Source organism: Vicugna pacos, chromosome 16 (genome assembly GCF_048564905.1).
Source record: "Vicugna pacos chromosome 16, VicPac4, whole genome shotgun sequence".
In the NCBI taxonomy this organism is placed as follows: domain Eukaryota; kingdom Metazoa; phylum Chordata; class Mammalia; order Artiodactyla; family Camelidae; genus Vicugna; species Vicugna pacos.
The window spans coordinates 24,697,416-24,717,656 of record NC_133002.1 but is presented as its reverse complement, the minus strand read 5'-3'; the positions used below and the strand labels follow the sequence as shown (position 1 = coordinate 24,717,656).

The window sequence follows — 20,241 nt, the reverse complement described above, 5'->3', positions numbered from 1 at the left end:
CAGGGCTGTACTGAGGGGTAAAGTAAGAGGTGAGAATGTAGAGACATCAACAAATTGCATGGAGGAAAGCAGTTTTGTAAAGATGTAAGTTCTCATCAGAATAATTCAAAACTTACTGAAAACTCCCATGACAACTCCAATCTGATTTTTTTTTAACTTGAACAAAATATTTTGGAATTCTTCAGGAATAATAAAATCATAATACTAGACAAGAAAATTTGGGATGGAAGAAAAGAATGAAAAAAAATTCAGACTGCCAATTATTAAATAAATTTTTACAATATGTAAGTTATGGTGCTGGAGTAAGAAAGGCAGATTGACAGAAGGGAACCATGAGCTCAAAAAGAGACTCTAGTGTACATAAGTATTTTGTAAAGGTGGGATTTCAAATCAAAGAGAAAAGTATGACTTCAGTAATTGTCCTGAGACAATCAGACAATCACCTAGAAAGAATAAATACTATTCCTCTCATAAGGACCACAAGATAATTTACAGACAGTGATGTAAATATAAAAAAGTACTAATAACAGCAAATACAACACTTTGCTCTTATTAACTCAACTTACCCTTACATTAACAAGTACTATTATCATCTCCATCTTAGAGATTAAAAAAAACCTACAGAGGAGATTTATTCCAGTATAAGAAATTATTTTTAAGAATAATTTCAAAGATAAAACACATAAGGAATACATTTATTATCATAAGAATATTTTGAGACACTACCAAAATTAAAATCCTCCTAAACAAAATGAAAGGCAAGAAATGACAAGAAAAAGCTCTGTGATACATGTTGTTGAAGACAAGAAGTTAATGTTCATAACATACAATGAGCTGTCACAAAGCAACAAGAAGCTCCCCCACTTAAATGTGTGCAAAGGATAAAAGGAATCATTCATTTTAAAAAAGTCAAATGGCTAATGAGTGAAAAATGCTCAATACCTCACTGGTCATCAAATGCAAACTAAAACAATGAAAAAGCACTTTTGCTCATCATATTGGCAAATATTTTTAAAAGATATTCTATCTAGTGTCCATCTGTGGGAGAAGAAACCATGAGCGACATTTTCAGAGGACGACATGTCAATGGATATGTAAACTCTGAAAAACGTACGTACACACTGACTCAACACCACTTCTAGGAATCGTTTCCTTTAGGAAAAAACAAATTTAGTCCAAAAAGATGTACCCATCAGGGCATTTACACAGCACTGTTTACAATGGTGGGAAGAAAAACTGAAGTGAAATCATATCCAGCAATAGAGAATTGGTTACATAAGTAATTGTGCATCTTTTCATTCCCCTATGGAAGGAATTTCTAGAGTTACTTGAATGGAGTCTGTGATGAATGTAAATGTCACATCCAGGGACTAAATTTCCAGAAGCCTTAACTAAAGGAATACTCATAAAAGATCACAGGAATGTCTGTACAAGAAGGATGCCAGTCAAATATCCTTTCTGACAGTGGAAAATGGAGAAAACTTAACTATCCACCATCAAGACAATGATGCGGTAAATCACGACGAGCTGCGAGCAATGAGGGAGCCGGCGTTTCGCCGTGGTCCAGGGCCTTGTCCACAGCATTCTCTCACCAAAGGTGTGCGTGGGAAAGAGACCACACCCGCAAATCAGGAGACCCCTCCACTCTATCTGAAAGGACCGTGTGAGTCTGGAGTGGGAGGACATCTATGATATACACCTGAGTGATTAAAGCTAGCTGCAGAAAAACATATAGTATGGTCTCATTTTTAAATAAAGCATATATACACACACGTATACATGGAATTCTCATATGTGTGTATATATGTATGTCATAGGCATAAAGGTCATGAAACATATATATCAAATTTTCAAGTTTTTACTCTTCGGAAATAAGGGGAAGGGAGGTAGGGCCTTCCTGTACCACCACAGTTCTCTTTTCAGTATTTCAGTTAATTATACTTGGAATTTAAAAGTTTATTTAAGTCCGAAGTAAAATGGACAATGCCTCCACAAGACAGAATGCTATACTGGTCATCAAAAATCATGCCAGAGGAGATAGAATATTGTAGAAAAACATATAAAAAGCCGAATGGAAAATGGAGGTGTCCACACAGTAAACAGTCACAGAGTGCTCTCTGGTTTTTTATGACAGAGGTGATCCACACTGATGAAAATATATGTTAACGTGTTAATTATTATCTTTGAATAGCGGGACAAGGATAGCCTCTTTTGCCCCCTTTTTCAGAGTTATTATTTTAAATGCACATTCCTTTTCATCTGAAAAAAGCATTTTTAGGTGTGTAGTACTATGCATTGGAGAATAATACAAGAATACTTAGAGAAACAAGTAACTAGGAGACAAAGCAGCAGCATCACACAATGTAGGACGGGCGATCCTGATTAACACCACGCAGTTACATAAGGACCCACAAAGTGAGAGCACCTGCTGTAACAGGGCGTGGCCCCCTTCTATTTGTCAGCAGTGTCTTCAGGGCTGAGGCAGTTCTGAGCACGGCCAGTGTCAGTGCTGGTGTCTTGATTGATGCTACTGGGGGTGAGGGCACCTGCAAGCCGAGAGGAAGAACAGAAATCATCCTCTGCCTTTTCTGTCTTGTTTCTTTGTTACTTTAAAAGAGAGCCATATATAAGATAAACCGTGTATCTCCCCAAATGAAATTTCAGTAATGAAACCGTTTTTAAAGACTTCACAGCTTATATTCTGCCTATAACTGTCTTTTCAACAAAGATCATATTTATTAAATGTTAATTAACTCAGTTAATTAACTCCCTGTTGAAACATTCTAGTAAAGAACATGAAATGAAGTATGTAAAAGAACCACACCTGCAGTGACTAGCTCAGCTGTCTTGACGGCAGTGCAGTCAGCCCCCACCATCCCGTGGCCCTGAGCTCCTGATGCTGGTAAGAGAGCACGCTGCCGCCTCAGATGGAGAGAAATGGTGAAAGCATTTCTTGAACCCTTCAGCACTGACAAAACATAACTGACAAATCCCAGGCCCCTTTGAGGCTCTCATTTTCTGTTTCTGGCCAACCCCCATCAATGAGCAGAACCACCCAATTCCCAAGCCATGGGACTCACGTGGGAAGCAGTTTTGGAGAAATTTCCAGGTATAGAATGTAACCAACTATACATAGAACTCTGAAAAAAGAAAAGATGCCATACTCTGATTTTGGAAGACACTCAAAATATTCTCCTAAGCCTTAGTAGCTGGAAAGGCTGGGCTTCTCCTAAGTCACTTATTTATTTCACAGCCAGTAAGCATCTCCCTCAAATCCTGCTTCCCTGTGTCTGCTGGGAGCTTGAAGCACACTGCTGCTGTCGATCTTGTAAGTCACATGGCAGAGGCATGTGTCTCACGCCTGCAACCCTCACACAGGCTCGCCTCCTAGCCTCACTGTCTGAACTGGGCCCCATTTTCTCACCTGTTTATTTGGTATCTGTTCTGTAAGCTACCTGAAATGCGTTTTGGAACATGTCAGAAGAAGCAGTGGGTTGAGAAATGGACAGATTGAGAGGTGAGAGATGGGCAGACAGAGAGAGAGACTCCAAGAAAGGGGGAACAAATAAAATTTCCTATGCAAAACCCTCTTCTAATCAGGGAAGGAAACCACCACGGAAAAGTGTGAAGAGGCAGATAGCTTAGGACTGTTTCCTGGATTCCATGAAAAGTAACACCAAGAGATGAGAGGGTAGAACTTTAAATAGTAAAAGAAAAAAAGCACGCATGCTTGAAAAATATATCTACAATATGTACTTTCTAAAGAATAGACTGAAATCAGCAGGACCCAATAACACTATACTTGGGTATTTACAGAAGTGAGAATCCCATCTCCAAACCACAAGGCATCCCTTCAGAGCACTGACAGTCTACATGGGGCGGTCATAAAGCCATCACCGCAAAAGCTATGCTACCCTGCACTTACGAGGAATGAGCAGCTGTGCTCAGGCTGCCCACGTGCGTCATTTACACCCCACAGCACCTCTACGGGGGGGACGCCTAGCGAGCCCCGTCTCTGCAGGACAGAAAACCAGTTCTGGAGAGGCTAAGCCGACTTACCAGTTCTCCATCTCACAGGACTGGTCTCTCCAGAGCAGAACACGAACTCGGACCCACGATTGTAACCATGGTACTACAGTGCTTTGTGTGCTGTTTGTGTGTATAATACATTTGTTTCTATCATGAAAGGTTATTTAATAAATGATCGGTTGTCTTGTCTATCTCATTAGCTCACAATCAATCTTTATACTGTTGAATTGTACTCTTTTCCCCTAAAGAAAGGAACGGAAACAGCGGGGGTCAGAAAGAGGTGGGGCTCCATTCTTTATCTGGGATCTCATCTCATCGAAGTCCCCAAACAGGGAAAAGGAGCAAATGTTCTCTTTATCTTTTAAAGAGAGGGCTCCAGTGATGGTGACTTATTCAATTACAAAATCAAGGCTGGGGAAAGGGCACATGCAGCAACTAGAGCAGTATCAGCTGTAGGAAGGTCAAAAGTGCTCACGAGAGGGCTCAGGGGGCAGCCTCATTTAATTTCAATCAGTAAAACAATAACAAACTCTAAAAATACTGGCCTAAAATGGATTAGCTCTTTCTTGACATCTAGCAAGTTTCCACAGCCCACATGTAACATTATCGGGAACCAGTGAAAGGAAGAGTCCACAGACAAGGAAAATCAATGCCACAGGCAGGCTGAAACCCAGGCTGGAGTTTAGGAAGAGAAAGGGCATAGTTAAGAACTGGGGAAAGGCTGGGGAAAAAAATCATCACAAGGACCCTCAAGCATCATCCAACAATCATATAATCATTCATTCAAGAGAGAGTTACTGACGTCGTACTCTGTGCAAGATTGTACAGCGGGTGAAGCAAGAGCGCAGCGTCCATGGTGGCAGCACGTTGCGGGGCTCAAATACACTTCTGATCCCGGTACCTTGCACACTTGTCCTCAATATAAAGGCAAAGATAATTAAAGTAAAATAATACTCTGTAAACTCAAAGCATTGTTGAAAAAAAAAGTTAAAGAAGACCTAAATACCAGGACAGACACTCCACACACATTCCCCTATCAAAAGAAAGTGCTCTTGGAATGGCAGTGCTCCCCAGAGCGATCCGTATATTCAACGTGGTCTCGATCACAATCCCAGCGGGCTCCTCTGCAGAAACTGACTATCTGCTGCTACAATTCATATGGGAATTCGAGGATCTCAGTAACCAATACGTACTTGAAAAAGAAAAATTTGAGAGGACTTATAATTCTCAATTTCAAACCTTACAACTGTATCTCCAGGTGAGATTAGAGGCCATTGTGAAGTTATTACTGTGTTAATCCTTATTTACTAAATTCTCTACAATGAATATTACTGTTACAATAAGAAAAATAAAAAGTAAGTTATCCTTTAAAACATGCATACTGATTCATTCATTGGGAAAAAATTATTCTATCAATTAAGAGATAAATATCTATTGAAAAAGGACAACTTAAAAACAAGAGTGCATTTGCATTTTTCATAAATTGAAAACTGAAAAGCACAAAGACGTCAAGTTTCTAGGGAGACCAATGCAACATATTAATAGTTATTTTCAGAAATTCTAATTTAACAATGAAAACTCTGGAAAGGGAAAATCGTGACTGAGAGCCAACTGCAAACACATGGAGAGCAAAGGCCTAGAAATCACAGTTCCTTTAACTCTGCTCCTAACACAATAGGAGAGGAAATTCCTCACTGAGGGGACAGTGGAATCCCATGCATAAGACAGGATACACAGTACAAACTGCACTAGAATTGGGGGTGATTTTTTTAGAAGAATTCTAAAGTTACAAAATTGCTGAAAAACTATTAAAACACTGACAGAAAGATTAAAACACACAGTCATACATATTATATAGAAACATATGTAGTCTGCTCCCATGTTGCATTTAAATACAAATATATTTGTTCATTTATGGGCACTTATGACTTTATCCCTGGTAGAATATTTCAACTAAAACAAATAATCAATATAACACTCCTTTTGTCAAATCTACTTGATAAGTTACTCTGCTATGTAAACATAATGTGTCTAAGATAGATCTAAAATTAGTGAAAAAGAGCTTTGTATGGCTTCTTGAACTATTCTCAAAATTCAAAGCTTAATTTTAAAACAGATCTGAACAGTAATTCTATATTACCTTTTCCGTCGTGAAATGAACAACACACTCTGTTGTCAAAATTCTGTCCTTACAGTGATTCATGAGCACCGTATCCTCACAAAACTGCTGGACAGCAAGGCACTATCCAGACACTGTGACCCAACAAATGAAACACAATGAAGACAGTGACCCTATTTTGGAGGGCTCATAGTCTGTGTCAACACCAGGGTTTTATTTGATTGGTTTGATTGGTTGGCAAAATAAAATCAATCAAGTACTTTCTTCTTTGAGCATTCTATAAGTCATGACTCTGCTGTTAGTGTCATGAGCAGGAAAGACTTAAGCATGACTTGATTAGATCAACTAGCAACAATCATCACTGGAGAGTGAGTAATAAAGAAGTTAACTGATAGCAATGCTTCTCCCTACATGAGACCTAAAATAAATAGACACTGATATCCGAAAAGGAAATGAGAATTTGAGGTCCCCAATAAGAAAAAAATCTAACAAGAAATCAAAAAAGTAAAGATTTTTTCATTAACGTTTCCTGGAAAGATTGGAGCATGGTGGTGTTGAGCTCAGATGCTAGGGAAAAACATGAGGGTCTGAATTCCCACAGCACTGGGTAGCTTTGACACTAATATGTCAGTCAAATTCTCTGCATCTCAGTCTCCGATGCATAGACTGGGGACAACAACCGCACCCATCTCCTAGAACGGTCCTAAGAATTAAGTTATTTTATATATACAAGTTTTAATAAAATACATCAGATATTAAATATTACCCCAAAAGCACAAGGAAAAATGAAAACAGAGATAAATTGGAGTTCATTAAACTTTAAAACTTTGCTTCAAAAGACACCATCCAGAAAGTGAAAAAACAACACTCAGGAGAAAATTTTTTCAAATCATTTATCTGATAAGGAATTTGTGTATCAAAAAAAAAAAATTCCACAGCTCAACAATAAAAAGGCAACTCAATTAAAAAATGAAAAAAGAATCTGAAAAGATATTTTTCAAGGAAAATATACAAATGGCCAATAAGCACAATGAAACGGTGTTCAATAACATTAGCCCTAAAGGAAATCAAGTCAAAACAACTAGGAGAAACCGCTTCACATTCACTACAATAGGTTAAAAATCAAAAAAAGATTAACAAGCACTAATGAGGACACAGAGGAAGCGGAGCCCGCAGCCATTGCTGGTGAGGATGTAACACAGCGTGACCACTTTGGAAAACATCCTGGCACGTCCTCAGAGAGTTGAACATTTGGCTTCTGAATGATCCAGCAATTCTGCTTCCTGGGCACACAAGTAAGAGAACTGAAAACAAATGTTAACATAAAAACTCCTACAGGAATATTCACCATTACTTTTCGCCATTAATTTTCAGAGCCAAAAAACAGAAACAACCCAAATGTCTATCACGTGATGAATGGGTAAACAAAGGGGCCCAGCCATACAGTGAAATATTATTCAGCAATAGCAAAGCATAGAGTACTGACCCAGGCCACAACGTGGACAAACATTGAAAACGTTACTCAGTGTGAAAGAAGTCAGTCAAAATAGACGGTTCCACTTACATGAAGTGACTCGATTTGCATGAAATGTTCAGCACAGGCAAATCCACAGAGACAGAAGAGTGGCTCCCTGGGGCTTGGGGAGGATGGGGAAGTTGATAATGTCTGCTTATGCGTACTGGGTTTCCTGTTGGGGGGAAGAAAATATTCTAAGATTGACTGGGATGCACATTTCTGGGCGTAGAGTAAAATCCGCTGTACATTTTAATGGGTGATTTGTATTAAAACTGTTAAGAACAAAAGCACCTCGGATTAGTACCTTCCATAGTAAATGCAAATTGCTAACATTTATTACAGGAAGAAGAAACTGCCCTCAGCATGAAAGCAGGAGATCAGCAAATATTAGTTAACCGAAATTGGACAAGAGCATTTCACTTGAAACTGTTGCTGAGTGTACAAGAAATATTCAGACATGACAAGGAAAATCAGTTTGACATCACGAAGAAGCATTCTGCTTCAAATGCAAATCAAGGATTCGGCAAGCCCAGCTGCTACAAATGACCAGAGAAGAAACCTGGTTCTTAAAACAAGCACCAGAGCCAACAAGGAAATGGTGGTGAGGAAAGCAGGCGGCCTAAAATCTGGAACAGTGTGCTACAAATAATTTCTCCACTGAAAATTCAAAAATAAAATGAAAGTGATGTAATGCTGTGTTGAACTCACGTGAATGGGCTTCCTGCAGTGCTTGACAGTTCTGTAACCCCGAATGACTCAGGAGAATCAGCATGGCTCCTGGGAGTCCCCAAGTAACTGCCCATCAGCACGCTGACCACCATCACATCTGCCAGGGTTGAATTGCAGAGAAGAGAGCAACCTCTGAAAGGCACAGGGAATGTTGACAAGGGAATAAAAGGCTGCAGTCAATCCTGGGACAGAGGCCCTGTGAGCAGAGGCCAGAAGGCTGCAGGTGAACTGGAGTGGCCCTGGGGCAGGAAGGGACCACAGGGGAGCATATCTCAATTATCTCCTCTCTCTCCCTCGGGTAGGAGGGATAAAGCCTGCATCCTTCTCACCTGGAACTGTGGGTTCTGGCTGGCGGAAGTCTTACCGACACGGAATGAATTTCTCAAGACTGCGGAAAAAGGAAAGAAAGCGAGAGGGATTAGGGAGCCAAATCCACGAGTCTCTCAAATGCTCCCATATTTATTGTGTATAATCAAAGTAAAAAGTCAATAACAGTTGTGAGATAGTAGGCAGGAACTTGGGGAAAGAAGGGATGAGACAGAGATTGTAGACTCCACCATGAGTACTAAGGCTTAGTTTACCTTTAGGGAAGTCATGGGCTGAGGGGAACAAGATACATTTTTTAGACATGTTCATTACAAAGCAGACCACCAGACCAGCCTGGTCCCTGTTTTGGGGATAATAGACTATCTAACACCACGCAGGCCTGGCGTTTATAGCTGAGGGCCTGGGTCATTGCTGTGCAATAAGCAGTGTGCTATCTATAACCTCAAATATGCAAGCAAGGCATTGTCTCTGCTTTTTATGGCAAGGAGACAGGAGTGAGGATGCACAGGTGTTTGCTTTAAAGCAGTTAATAAGCACATTTTTTCTTCTTAAAGTTGACAGGCGGCTGGGATGTGTTACAACTTGTTAACTCAATCATGGGCTCCCACATGGAACCATTATGGAGGACATCCTAGGATGAAAAATCCTGGCTCTGGATCTTTTCCTGCCAGCTTCGGCCACTCCAGCAGGGTCTAGACACATCCCTGAATAACGATCCCACAGAACCACCTAAACTCTTAACTCCTAGTGCTTGAAACTTAATTTTAGCTCTACACAACTTAATGTAGAAAAGTTTCAGAAATAAAAGATATTATATTCTTTTTATATCTCATCATAAGACTGATTTTTCTGATTGCTCTAAGCTGCTTCTACATGGTAAAGCACCTAATTCTGCAGGTGAATTCAGTACTTTCCTTTGGGCATAACTAGACAGTCTGGGCTGTCTGACTTCTATTAGTCAAATACCAATACACTTAATTGATTTCTTTGTTCATCAATTTCAGCCTGGAGGTGAGGGTCTGTCACTATTTTCCTCAGCCCACCCTCTACTCTTTTCTCATCAGCATCTCAGGCCTCCTGAAAACAAAACAAAGCATTTGTTTCCCTTCATCTACACTTTCCACAAAGGCAACAGGAATCATCATGCCTAGAGAATGAATTCAACACAAATGTTAAAACAAAAGTCTATAAACCTGAAGCAACTCCATCTCCGACTCATGATACACAATGACATGAGAGTAAGTGTGTCAGGTACAAAGCATGCGTGAGCCTGACCACCTCATTTCTATTCTTCAAAGGAAGGAAGGTTTTCGTATTTTTTATTATCATTCTTTGTCATTGTTTCTGATTAAGCCAAAAAATTTTTTATGAAATAATTAAGCACTGCAATAACAGATTTTCGCTGTATCAATTACAGAAGGAATTCAGAGGGGATAGGAAAACCCACCTCTGTAAAAAATGCAAAATTCCTTCCCCTGTTAAGAACACGAATACAAAATGCAACAGAGAATTCAAATTCTTGTGGAGAGGACAAAAGCCACAGAATCAAAGCAAAGTCATTATTATGACTCAATCCAAAATTCACTGGACAAACATGCTCAATGCATTCAAATAATTTTTAAGGCACACTGCAAACCATTCACTTAATTATCTACAGGCTAGAGGAAGAATTTCCCTCTATAACAGACAACATAAATCAATAGGTTGCCCCACCAAACAAGGAACAAACATCAGGTTTTTTGCAGTTCTGATAAATCAGCAAGTTTTAAAGATCAAAATCCAGAAATTTTAACATTCATTCACACCAGAATGAATCAAGCACTTAAAAAAATAAATAACCCAAAGAAACTAAACACATTGATCACGTACCTGGATCAATGAGAAATTCTTGTACAGCTGGAAAAAAAGAACAGTCTATAGACTTATACTTGAAAAATAAAACTACTTTTAAAGGTAACTGCTAAAACACATTTCATCATTCATGTTGCCTTGAAAAATCTGAGGAACTTGTCTCTGATCAGAAAAGCAATTCTGAGTATTAGTATGTTACAATTCAGTGCCAGTTTGCTTTAGAAGAAAAAAGAAAAGCTACTGTTTCTCATCTTGCACAAAGTTTAAAGAACCTCCCTGCCTCTATCTCCTCCCATTTTCTAAGCTCATGCTCCCCAACCCTTCTGAAACAATTATGAGAACCTCTTATTCCCACCAATATGCCAAATCACAAAAGAGTATCAATTTATTTGTGTAAATATATACCTACACCTTGAACTGGAGGAGAAAGATTTCAGAAGGCTATATGGAACTTATTGCTACATTCCTGAAATCACACACATACACGTTCACAGAGACACAGACATATACAAACTGAATTACTGGGCACTTCACAAGCTAAGGACTTACAACTTCTAGAAGATAACTTTGTAGTTAGTTTAAAATACAAAACGGTCAGCTTTTGAAAGCCTTGAACATTGCAAAATCATCCAAATATCAATGAGATCCAATTAGCCTTCTCTGTAGAATGTAATTCCCCATGATGGCAAAGCAGACCCTAAGAAGTAGTGGATCCAAGACTCGTGTTTTTCACTAGCTATGATCGTTTTAAAACACGGAAACAGATTTAGAAAGGTATGTCCCTATGACATTTATTCTTATTGAGATGGCATATGTATTCAATTGTCTATGCAGAAAATAGGACCCATGATGGTGTTTAAGAAATATTTTGTGTATTGAAATATTTATTTTTAAGTGCAGACAAGGAGGGTGGGTATTACTCCATTGTAGAGCACCTGTTGTGCACGCACATGTTCCTGGCTTCAATCCCCAGTACCTTCATGAAAATAAATAAATACAAGTGCTTACTTAAAAATAAGAATAAATTTATATAAAAAAATAAATGCAGACTAAAAACCACTGCAATCTAGGAGCCACAATTATAATAAAAAACAAGTGTTTCTATTAAATATTGACTATACGCCAATCACAGAGACAACCACAAATCACACCTGACAACCATCACGTGTGATTCTCAGCAATCCTACTAAGTAGACACGGATGAGAAACCCGGCTCTGCGGATGAGGAGACGGAGCTCGGAGGAGCCGGGGACACTGACCGTCCTGCTCCCCGTGACACCGCGTCAGCCCAGGGCAAGCGCTGACAGAGCTGCACTGAGGGGACACCCAGCTGCATGGAACCATGGGGGATTGGGGAGTCCTAGAAAATACTCAAAAGTGTTCAATGAAAAACCAGCTCAAATATATTACTCTGTGCCCCATCCTCTAAACACAGAACATGTCTGGGACCTTTATGATGCCTCCATGTCCTTTCTGCCATCATCAGTTACGTGCCCTCTCAGTGCGACCAGTCATGAACTGGACCCCATACGAAGTGCACTCAGATGGAAGAGCTTTAAAAGCTGTTTTATGAAGTTTGTAAGACTGTCTATTTCTCACACAGGCGGTCATCCAGCACTACTCACCGGTGCGGATGTACCACCTGAAATCACACCTTTCTGCTTTTTAAAATCCCTTCATGTAATACAGACTTTTAAACAGCAAAGTAGCAGCTCAACCACAGACAGTGGACATCTTTTCACCAAACGGACTCAAACAGCCCATCGGACTACCTGGAAGCCCTTTTCTTCTATTAAACCCACTTCCAGGTACTTCATCTGATTGGTGGACTCGGCCTCTGAATGGCCTACTCAGAGAGATCCCATCCTCACATCCGGGGGTGGGAGAGGACCCTGCTGCTGGGAGAAATCAGTGAGGAAGGTGGACATCCTCCAGCCATTTCTGCACGGGTAGAAATGCCACATGCTCAGAAATTATACCCTCAGCACCCCTGGGCTCCCATGGACTGGTTTCACATTAAGCAAACTTATGACACACTGATGCAAGAAAACCAGAAATTTAATTTATTAATGTAACAGGAGATGTGAAACTACAAACCAGATTGAAATATCAGAGTTCAACCATGAGTACAGATTCTCCTCCACGGCCCAATCTCGGGCAGGCAGTCACATGGCAAGCGTGGACAGAAGCAGAGCAGGAAGGGTTTCTAGATTAACTCAATGGACTAAATTTCTGTTATAAGAACAGATCTACTGCCTGGAAAACAATTAATGCCAATCACGGGGCACACTCCATGGACAGTGGCTGAGACACGACTGTGAGCACCTGTATAACTCCACTTTCCCTGTCCTTTCTGGTCTAACTGATGCAGAGGTACAGAGATCCAGGGATGCAGATACCTGTAAACACCCAAAGCCCATCCCTGGGAGCCTGGAAACCAGATAGCCAGGATTTAAATCCCAGCTCTGCCACTTACTAGCTCTGTTACCTTGGCCAAATTACTTACCCTCTGTGTGCCTCAATTTCCACACTGTAAACCTGGGATAACAATCAAATCTTTCTTACTCACTTGTTGTGAAAATTGGAGGATTCATTTCTGTAAAACTCTCAGAAAAGAATGTAGCACATTTTTGGTGCCCAACAAATTTCAATTTAATAAGAAAGTGATTTACAAGTCTCCCATCTAATCATCTTCTGTGTTTCATGACTATTCTGAGTTCCAAAGGAAATCCTTATTTCCCCTCTTATAAACTCTTGAGGAGCACCCTTCTGTTTCAAGCCACCACCTGTTTAAACTGAGGGGGGATTCCCTCCTCCCCACTCCTCTGGTCCATGGGAGACTGCTTCTCCCTTCACACCCCTGACCACTGGCCCACGGCTAGCCCTCCTCACACTAACAGATTGAGGTGTGAGTCCGGGGAGACAAGCAGGGCATATGAAAGCTTTCCTTCCCCTCCAGTGTTGGCCACCCTTAGGAAGCAGCCGGGATGCTCAGTTCCATGGCAAGACAGTCCTGTGCATTATGGGTCAGAATCTCTCAAGGGAATGCTCGCTGTGGACCAGAGTTACCTGGGACTGCGTAAGTCTCTAATTCTGGGACATAGTGTCATGATACTCACTCTCCCACAGCCCTGAATTTCATGGAGAACGTGGCTTCATCAGTAATAAAGGAGACATTTATCGCCTGCCTGTTCTTCTTTGTCATCTCTCAGTTGGCTGCTGGACACAACATGTGTATAAGTATTGGGTCCCCTTAAGCCCCAACATATATGAAGTAACAAAAATTCTGTGGCTTAACATTGGTTCAGGGCGACTGTGTAACTGTCCTGACTCTGCTGATGCTAAATTATGTGTATAGGAACTATGGAACCTCCTCAAATATCTTTCATCATAAAACCAGCTTTTCTTATTTTCCTGTTTCTCAGTAATTGCCAAAGAATATCAAATGATGGCTTCACACCAAACAGCAGTTAAGATTATGAGCCCTCTTGTCATACACACTGTGCTAAACACTTTACATAATTTCTAATTCTCACAATTCTACAAAGCAGAAATGAGTGTCCCCATCTCACAGACGAGGGAAAAACTCAGAAAGAACTGACTCAGGATCACGTAGCTCAGTGGCAGCGCGTGCACGCAAACCCAAGTCAAAACACCACACCCCTTTGTATATGTACCAAATCTCCTACCACCCATTGACACACAGCGGTGGGGATAATACTTACGGAACTCAGTACACTTTTCAGCTTTAAGGTGCTCCAGAGGCCGCTTCTAGCTCTTTTATAAAATCCCGGCTCACTGGTTTCTAACACTGCAAGAAAAGTCCGATGTTGCAACTGTTTGCACAGGAAGTCTGAAATGTTCACAGCGAGATGATAGAATAAAACTAAGACATAAGCAGAATAATATTTCCAGGTAGTCAGACATAATGGACATTGTGCTACCCTGAAGCACTAAGCAAAGGAATCAAAAAAAAAAAAAAAAAAACGTTGTTTAAGACTTCCTTTACAAACAGGAAAGTTAAGACTGTAAGAAGGTGTAACAGCGCCACCTATGGCTTAAAAGGCCTTCCTGGTTGCCTGGAAAGGTGCAACACAAAAATTGCCTGTGGATCAGAAACAAGAATCAGATAACTAAAAGCTTATGTAGCACATACTGCTCTCCTAGTCCTCATGTCTTGCACTGTAGCAAAAACCAACAGACCTGTACTAGGCCTATATTCATAAAAGTCATGTCTGTATTTTTCCAACAGGAGGTAATCTAAGTATCTTGCAAAATACTTCTCAAAGAGCCAGGAAATCATAGAAGTGTATTGAAATACAAAAACATTTATTTACATATTAAAACAGCATGAGCTTTTTTCTATTAAAAAAGCTGACATGTCAAATCAATGTTTTGATATTTTAAAACCTATTAAGAGTGCAGAAAAATAAATCAAAATTTTCTTTAATCACAAAAGAGAGAAGCTTATTCCCTGAAAATGATCAATGTGGATTTTTCTAAACTTAATGCTTCTGGTCAGAGTCCTACGAATTTAAATGTCTGAGTGTATAGTTACACGGCAGCATGAACACTGAGTTGTAACAATACACATTCTGTGTAAATAATCTTCAAGGTCGTCTGCTTAAGTCAATTTAACTAGTCCCTGTCTCAATAGAATGATACAGATTTCATTAAAACTTCATACTGCACGCACACACACACACAAAACCCTGAATCCTTGTTACTTTAAGCCATATTCATATATATCCATATTGAATATGCATCAGAAACAAGCCACCCTCTTTAGTATTCACAGTTGATCCTTCTAAACTATCTGTCATTGTGACAGCACATTTTTACTAAGCAGCTCTTGGATGCTTTGTATACAAGGCGTCTACCTCTCACAGTCAGACATGGTAAACGGCATCACTCAAATTTCACAAATGAGGAAATATACTTAAGCCATGGAAACAACGTACATATTTATCATCAGGAAAGAAAAGAGTAAAGATTTTACTTTCAATATGCACTGACAAACTTTTCCTCCATACTAAGACTACATACATAAAACAAATTCAGTCATTGTAAATTATTCTGTCAATAAGCACCACTAGAGAAAAACAAGCAACATCATTAGCAATGATTGGACTTTCAAAGCCCACTCCTATTTTGCACTATAATCATTTTTAATGTTTTGTTTTTAGTGCTTACATAGCACTAATATAAAGAAAACATAAACTATTTAAGTCATTACCTGAGAATGCAACATTTGTGAAAATGTACAATTTTAATTTATGCCACTCTGTCTCACATTCTCACTGGTGTCTCTCCTTTGAAGGCCTCATCAGGCTGAGATCGCCAAAATCGGTCATTTATGGACTCACAGGAGTTCGGGAAACCACTCAACGGGAGGCTGATCAGAGGAGAAATTGAGAATGCATCCTGTGCAGCCTGGGTTCCAGCACCGAGCTAGGCACCGCCAGCTGCGTTTGATTTGGGACAAGCTGCCCACCTCTCAATCCCTCAGCTGCAAAAAGGAGACATTGATACCTACCGTCAAACACCTGCTTTGAAGTAAAACATGAGAAAAACAGTTTAGCCTTTGGTAGGTGTCCACTCACAGCAAGCTTGGTCATTATGATGATGAGGATTACTTTTAATAAGTTAAGCTAGACCAAAAATTAGAAATCACCATAAAGGAGAAACATTTTAACTCAATAAGCATTTCCTTTTGAATGGATTGATAAAAGTTCTAATGATTTTTTTAATAAACCAAATTTTGTCCATTAATTTTAGATTTACCAGTTTATGGACAAGTCTCCAAAAAAAGAATTAGAGGCCTCTAACCTCTGAATACTAAGAAAGTAAAGTTTAAAAAAATTATGGGGGAGAGTATACCTCAGTTGAGAGAGTATGTGCTCAGCACGCATGAGGCCCTCAGTTCAGTCCCCAGTAACTCCATTTAAAAACTTTTATTTAAAAAAAAGGAGAATTAAGGGAAAAAGTTGGAGGACTACAGAACTTTTTTAGAGAATCCACTCAGATTTAAGATGGGGAAAAAATATCCATTTCTCACAGGAAATCTTGAGAACTATGTAAACCGGATCTGAGTTGTCTAGTCTTTAACATTATTCATGAATTCATATTACCAAGTCTTAAAACTACCTGATAACCCACAGTGGTGGTAGTGATCATAAAACCTGCCAATGCGGATCGAACTCCGGCTAGGACTGCTCTGTTCTGACATCTCTGCCCCTGAGGCCTCACCAGGCTGAGAGCACTAAATTTTGTCATTCATGAGCATCTCGTGTAAGTCTTCCATTTGTGCTTCTCAGTCTCCTCTCACCAGCCCCTCTGAGGGAAGCACTGTTATCATCTTCCCCACACGCAGATAAGGTCACTGAGGTACAGAAACTAAACCTGCTCCAGGTCACATCGGCATTAAAGGACGTCTGTATTTCTGCTGTTTTGCGATTGACAAAGGAATCTGAGATATCAATACAAGATAGACTGTTAAATAATCAAGTCTGTCAGCTCTTCACCTCAAAGAGCAGATACTATAAATTCCTGATGTAGGATGAGGCTGCCGCCACAAAATGACTCAGCTAGAAATTAATATCCAAGATGAAGCAGCGGATACACATAAATATTCATGACTGTCAACTCCTCTCACGGGTCTTGGCCCTTCACTGCCTGAATGGGGGTGAAATCCCCACCCGTGTCTGGGAGGGTAGCGCGGCTCTTCCAAGTCTCACCCAGGCTTCACAGGCTGTTTCCCCCTACAGACTGTCCTAAATGATTAAAAAGCTCACAAGATTTTTACACCAGCCAAAACTGAAAGACATTTCTGCATATGGAGCACTTTCTCAGGCTTAAACCATTTTTGCCTACACTCAGCAAGGGGGAAAAAAGAAACATGACTCTGCAAAGTCTCTTAGCCTTACCACTCACAGGAGTTGAATGGTCTCAGCACAAGATGACCCTTCACATTACAGGATGAGAACAAAATAAAGCCGCCCCAACAACAAGCACTCCCAGAGACAGTGCTCAGCAGTCTTCTGCACACTCACGGTTGTGCAGCCCTCACCACCATCTATTTCCAGAACACTTCATCACCCCAATAGAACATCCCTGTCACTAGCAGTCACTCCACAACCCCCCTCCACCCAGCCCCTTGCAACCATCATCTGCTCTCTGCCACTGCATGAGCCAATTCTGGGCATTTCTAAGATCACTGAAATCAACAATATGTGGCCGTTTGTGTCTGGTTCCTTTCAGTTAACGTGCTGTTATCAAGGCTTTCCCATGTTGAAGTGGTATCAGCATGTCTCTTTTTTTTTGAAAATGTTAAACTTTATTAGAAGGTGGTAAATACTATCAAAAATAGTAGAGTGGGGTATAAGGGGTGGGGTTTCAAAGGGAAAAGTCCGGGTTGAGCAGTCAGGGTGGACTACACAGAGCAGATGGCTTTTTTCATATTCCCCTTTATTTATTTTTTCTTTTTTATTCACTCTTATGTCTGAATAATATTCCACTAAATGGAGATACTAAATTTTGTTCTTTCATTCAGCAGCTATATATGGACGAGGTCCAGAAGAATGAGTGTAAGTGGTGGCTAGCAGGGATGGCATTTAAGCAAAGGGCAAGATGTGCTTTCAAAAAAAAAGTGAACAATCAGAGGCACAAGGAAATACAGCGCGTTTCTGAGAAAGTGCATGGTTGCTTCAGTAGGATTGCCATGCAGGGCTGTGGGGGATAGTGACAGGAGACACAGTGAGGGAGTCACCTGAGAATATTCCCCACTGCAAGCAGCTCAGCCAATTCTCCTCCCTCATCCTGTATTTTAGAGACATTTTTGCTAGCTTTTCTCTTATTTCAAGTAACAGTACTTTAGTTACACATCTGATCATCTGCATCAGACCACATTAGCTCCAAGCCACAGAAAATCATTCACTGACCGGAGCAGCTCCAAGACATAACATTGATGGACCAGGGAGTCCTGCAGCATCCCAACCTGCAGACACAAACCACACATGTTCCCTGGTGATGTCCGGAAAGTAAAATGCATGGAAATATCTCACTGCTGCTGCACGACATCTGCCCACAAATTGCCCCCAAATCATGCTGGCACAGCACTACTCAACCCTCGCACTACCCAAAAAAAAAAAAAAAAAGAGAGAGAGAAAAGAAAAGAAAAGAGAAGAAAAGAAAAGAAAAGAAAATATAAGAAAAGAAAAGAATAAAGCTAAGAAAGCAAATTTAGGCTCTTCCATTGAAAACCAGCAACCATCACTGCCAGTATCTGAGCTGGAATGATCCTGACTTCAAAAACCACTGTGCAGTTACTATTCAAATGTGACAGACATATATGTATTTCACTTAGATGATATTACAATAGGATTTTTCTTTTCAAAATTTCCAGTTGCAACAATAGCACAAGAAAGTTTATGTTTCATTTTTTAAAAAAAACAATTATTTTCCACTTTGTTAATTTTGAATCTATTATTATTTTATAAAGGGAGCTATGCTGCAGATTATAAACCAAATATCTGGCTTCTGCAAACAAGACCTATATGACTTCACTATTTCAGAGCAAGCTTTAATGATGCTTTCAAATTGGGGGCGCTCACTAACAGCTCTTTAAATACTGTCAAAGATGTGCTATTATGTAATGCAAAGGGTCTACCTACACATCAACTCAGAAACCAAAGAAACTACACGAAAGCCTTAGTTTATCATTTTAAAATATTCCTATTATTTTGAATATTAAATTTCTTAAAAGATAAGATATTTTTTGAGAAAGACATCAGTTGTATTAAATTTCCTCTCACCAAGAAAGCAATCTTTATCAAGAATTACTACCCCTATGAAAATCCAAAAGACAGGACGTTTCTAGCTAAGTTAACTTACAGATCTCAACACAAGCCTAAATCCTATCTGCTCTCACTTGAACGAGCCCAGCAAAGTCCTGGGCTACTCTGGAACTTAGCTCTTCTGTTCCATATGTTGGCAGAGCTAAGATCATCACACAAGGCAGGGAAGGAGAGAAGAGGTAAGTCCACCTGGCGGCCTCCATCTGTTTACTTCCAGCCACAAGGTGTCGCTAGAGCGACCCCGCTAACAAGCCCTCCACACAAGGAAACCCGGCATCCACTCTGCCCCTGCGGTCCCCAAGCAGTCCCGACGCCCCTCTCCCACTGGTGGCCTCCGAGCCTGTGAATGGTCTTCTAATGACCCTCCCAGTTGGTGACACTCTCCCCCTCTTCCCCGCTACACACACACACACACACACACACACACACACAGCCAAGGCAGCCTTCCCAAAGCACAAATTTGATTACATCTCCCCACTTCAAACCCATCAGAGGCTCCCTGGTAGAGTTCTAGCCCCACCCCCGACCCTGCTTGTCCATCCTCACCTCAGTACCAGGTCCCCAGTGACCTCAGGGGCCCCGTGACCTGCTGCTACTTCCCACTAGCCTCCAGGCTCATTTTAACTGTTTGTCAAGGAAGTCTTCCTTCCCTCCAACCTCCGCACTTTGGATTAGGTGCCCTGCTGTGTTAATAAAACATTTTAATCTAAGTCAACTTCTGACACTGCTAAGCTCTCAAGAAGCAAGTACATTTTGCTTACTACTGTGGGTCCACCCCCTCTCCCCTAGACACTCAGAATTGCGTGTGTTGTGAA

At 40.5% G+C, this 20,241-nt stretch overlaps 1 protein-coding gene across 6 annotated transcripts in view; it reads right to left on the bottom strand.

The window, feature by feature from the left end:
• Nucleotides 1–2,426: 2,426 nt before the first annotated feature.
• LOC140686238 (uncharacterized) overlaps nucleotides 2,427–20,241 on the bottom strand; it is a 30,738-nt gene continuing 12,923 nt past the window's right edge. For 3 of the 6 annotated variants that reach the window (XR_012059928.1, XR_012059927.1, XR_012059926.1), the window contains 4 exons: nucleotides 8,723–8,781; nucleotides 8,373–8,525; nucleotides 7,713–7,836; nucleotides 7,340–7,431 (listed from right to left, as the gene is read on the bottom strand). Coding sequence is in view for 1 of the 6 variants with exons in the window: in XM_072939957.1 (XP_072796058.1) it covers nucleotides 8,485–8,490; nucleotides 8,723–8,781; nucleotides 10,590–10,616 (92 nt within the window). In the remaining 5 variants the exon portion in view is untranslated. Of the gene's footprint in view, nucleotides 2,547–2,824; nucleotides 2,923–3,080; nucleotides 3,141–7,339; nucleotides 7,453–7,712; nucleotides 7,837–8,372; nucleotides 8,526–8,722; nucleotides 8,782–10,589; nucleotides 10,617–20,241 lie in introns of those variants that run through there. The other 3 variants (XM_072939957.1, XR_012059929.1, XR_012059930.1) reach the window with 3 other exon arrangements.